Source organism: Telopea speciosissima, chromosome 9 (assembly GCF_018873765.1).
Source record: "Telopea speciosissima isolate NSW1024214 ecotype Mountain lineage chromosome 9, Tspe_v1, whole genome shotgun sequence".
Lineage (NCBI taxonomy): Eukaryota > Viridiplantae > Streptophyta > Magnoliopsida > Proteales > Proteaceae > Telopea > Telopea speciosissima.
Genome location: NC_057924.1, coordinates 23,023,751 through 23,027,262, shown reverse-complemented (window position 1 = coordinate 23,027,262; position 3,512 = coordinate 23,023,751). Strand labels below are relative to the sequence as shown.

At 39.7% G+C, this 3,512-nt stretch overlaps 1 protein-coding gene across 1 annotated transcript; it reads right to left on the bottom strand.

Annotated features, from left to right (window-relative positions):
- Positions 1-2,036: 2,036 nt before the first annotated feature.
- LOC122638760 (NAC domain-containing protein JA2L-like) lies at positions 2,037-2,681 on the bottom strand. Its single transcript, XM_043831609.1, has one exon. The coding sequence runs from the start codon at positions 2,679-2,681 to the stop codon at positions 2,037-2,039; it is 645 nt and encodes a 214-aa protein (XP_043687544.1).
- Between the last annotated feature and the right edge of the window lie 831 nt (positions 2,682-3,512).

The window sequence follows — 3,512 nt, the reverse complement described above, 5'->3', positions numbered from 1 at the left end:
ACCATCCGTTTAAGCATTAGGGTCGGGTCTGGTCGGGCTCGGTCAAGCTTTGGGCTATAATCGGGCCATAACCGGTCTATGAGCCTATTTAAATATAAACGGCTTTAAACGGTGCAAATGATTAAAACTGAATATTTTAATTTTACAAAGAGGTGTACCATCTTGCCACATCTTTTCTGTCTTTTTCCATTAAAATTGAATATTCCAACTGTTTGAACATGGCCGATTCATTAGAAATAGGTTGAAATAGTGCAACTCATGCTGATCCATTTCTCATGATATAAATTTAAGCTAAAAAAATATCATAAAAATATACCCAATACATCAAGCCCAGTTCAACAAAAAGTTTTTTTTTTGGAATAGGGAGCTTTATATATATTTTGTATAGAGGGGGCGGGGGATCGAACCAGGAAGGGGATAAGGTACCAACTAGGAGACTCAAACTCGAGACCTCCTGGTGAGCATGGGCATGAAGCGCACCACGGCTCACCAACTGAGCTAGGTAGTTGTTGGTAAAAGTTAATATCATAAAAATATACCTAATAATCTAATACATTAGGCCCAGCCCAATCAAAAGTTAATGTCATAAACTGACTTGGACCAATAAATCAAACAGGGCCCAAGCCCATAGCAAAGTTTACAAGTTAAAAGGGTCGGGCTAGGTTGGACAATAACAGGTTGGGCTAGGTCGGGCCTGGAATCGGTCGATCCGGTCGGGCGCCCAACGGGCTAGGGCCCTACACCGGAACCACCCGGTTAGTTAATCCCTACACGTTTAGTAAACGGTCCGGGCCGGGCCGGGCCGGGAATTGACACCCCTACATCCAACCACCAAAACCCATGGATTAAGAAATTCTCGTGTGGATCAGTAGATGAACAAAGAGATTTGAGGAGCTGATGGAGAGCTCAACGTGCAATCGTCCATGTCGACATCGACCGTAATGGGTCCATCAATGGGGATGAAGAGCTGATGGAGCTCTTCAACTATGCCCAAAAACGATGGGGAATCACTTATAATTAATGTTAATTAAGCAGTTACATGTATTGTACGCACATGGTGTACTTACAAATTGTAAGATAGTATATGTTTGTTTTCTTGAAGGGGTATTTTTGTAACTTTACCCCTTGATTTTAACACTGTTAGTCATGAACTGACGGAATGGGTTTATTTGTTAGCGTTTGTAAACCTCAGGGGGGGTACGCAGAATTTTCCAAAACTGGGAGGTAAAATCATACTTTCGTTAAACCTCAGGGGTGGTATGTGTAAATTACCAAAAAAAAAAAATTCAACCAAAAAGGGAGATTATTGATTTTCTTTGTGTTCTTTTTAAAATAATTATAAAAAATAAGGATACTATTACGAGGTACAAGTAGGGATTTGACGCTAAATAACTTTCACCAAAAAACAAAAAAAAAAAAAAAACAAAGAACTAAATAGCTTTCAATTCTTGAAATTAACAAAAAGGATCTTTGAACAAGAACAAAGATGATCTCTCCTCATGGAACAGCCTTCTTCCTCTTGGAGGGTAATTGGGATTCTTCCTTGTCAGGTAAGAACTTGTCATCATCAACAAGAGCATCATCTAAAAACTGAAGAAACTCATTGTCTTAATCGAGTTTATTTCCTGATTCAGAAGATTCAATAGACATTAATGAAGAACAGATCCAGCTCTCTGGTGTGGCTGTTTCCCATGACTGAATAAACTCATTGTCTTTTAACCACAACTCTTCTGAGCTCATCAAAGGTGAAACTGCTAATACTTGCTGGTCAGCTACTTGCTGCTGCTCATGTTGTTGTTGTTGTTCGTTAGTTTCAACCGAAACTATGCCTTCATCATCTTGCTGCTGCTGCTCATGTTGTTGTTGCTGATGAATCCCCTTCTCCATTGTTTCCCATGACTGAATAAACTCATTGTCTTCTAACCACAATTCTTTGAGCTCATCAAAGGAGAAACTGCTAATACTTGCTGGTCAGCTACTGGCTGCTGCTGCTCATGTTGTTGTTGTTGTTGATTAGTTTCAACAGAAACTATGCCTTAATCATCTTGCTGCTGCTGCTGCTCATGTTGTTGTTGCTGATGAATTCCCTCCTCCACTGTTGAACCATAAGTAGTATTGCAAGAACTACTTTTTCTTCCACTGTTGTTGATCCTACACAATGTCCATTCTTGGAACTCTTTCTTATTAGGATTTTTAGGATCCACTAAGTTATATTCATGCATTATCCAACTTGTTTTAGACCCATTTTTATTGGAACTGCAGGTTTTCTTATCATCATCATCACCTTCCTTGAGACTTTTCTTCATACCTAACACATTTCCATGGTTATCCACCACTGGTTTGCCTGAAGAAGTTGATTTCCAAAAACCCATATCACCATTAATCCTCCGATTAGGTCTCCAACCATTTGCATTCTTTTTCGTCATTCGAACAAAAAAGTAAACAGCTCCATCTCTCTCCATTCTATGAGTAGCACCTTCAGTAGAAACCATAAGAAGCCATGGATGCTTGCAGTATACTTCACTACATTCAATCACCACCGTTGAAGAGAACTGCTTATAAATATAATCATTGCCTGAACAACTCCAAACCTTCTTGGCTAAATATTCACACATAAGCTCCTTTTCAGTTGGTGTGAATCTAAACCCAACTGCAATACTAATCTCTGAACTCTCTGACATCTTAAAATGAATTTCTCCCAGTCTTCTTTTTGATGAAATTTTTTTTTTCTCATCAACTAATCTTTCATTATCTTGTCTGAAAACCTATACTTACATATACTCGTATATTATTAAAACGGTTTTAGTAATCTTAATTGAATTAGGATTTAAAGGTGATCAAAGTGTTCCCAAAGATTGAAATGCGGAACTCATAAATGTACTAGGAGGCATAGTTTAGTTAAAAATAAAAAATAAAATATTGGTCGGAAAATTCGAAATAATTTGGTACGTTTTTTATTTTGGAATGTAAAATTTAATTGGTTCGTTCTAGTTTTGGTTTTAGATTAAAAATCATTGGTTTGAATTGAATTGAACCATACCCAATGAAATGTAACCTGTACAATCAGACCAAAACCATACTGATAAACCCAAATTCACACCAACCAGTCAAAGGCCGCCACCTGTCCTGGCCCAAGGAAGTGGACCATGACAGGACCAGCGAATGACCACACTCCGCGGGCGCTGCTCTGAATGACCACACTCCACGGGCGCCGATCCACATGACCACACTCCGTGGCCAGTCACGTAGTCCTGACGGACTCAAACACCAGGGACCTTATCTACCATGTAGAAGGGTCTATCCACTAAGGACATCAACCCTACTGGGACACTACCTCCCAGAGGAAGACAACCAACCAAACAAGAACCCTGCTACTCAGGGACTCCATCAACTACGAAGGCCACTCTACATCAACCGGGACTCTCCACACCGCCACACTCCACTATAAAAGGAAAGGTACTCTACCCCATCAGGAGGGATCGGGACACATCTTGAATTCTAAGTATTCACTC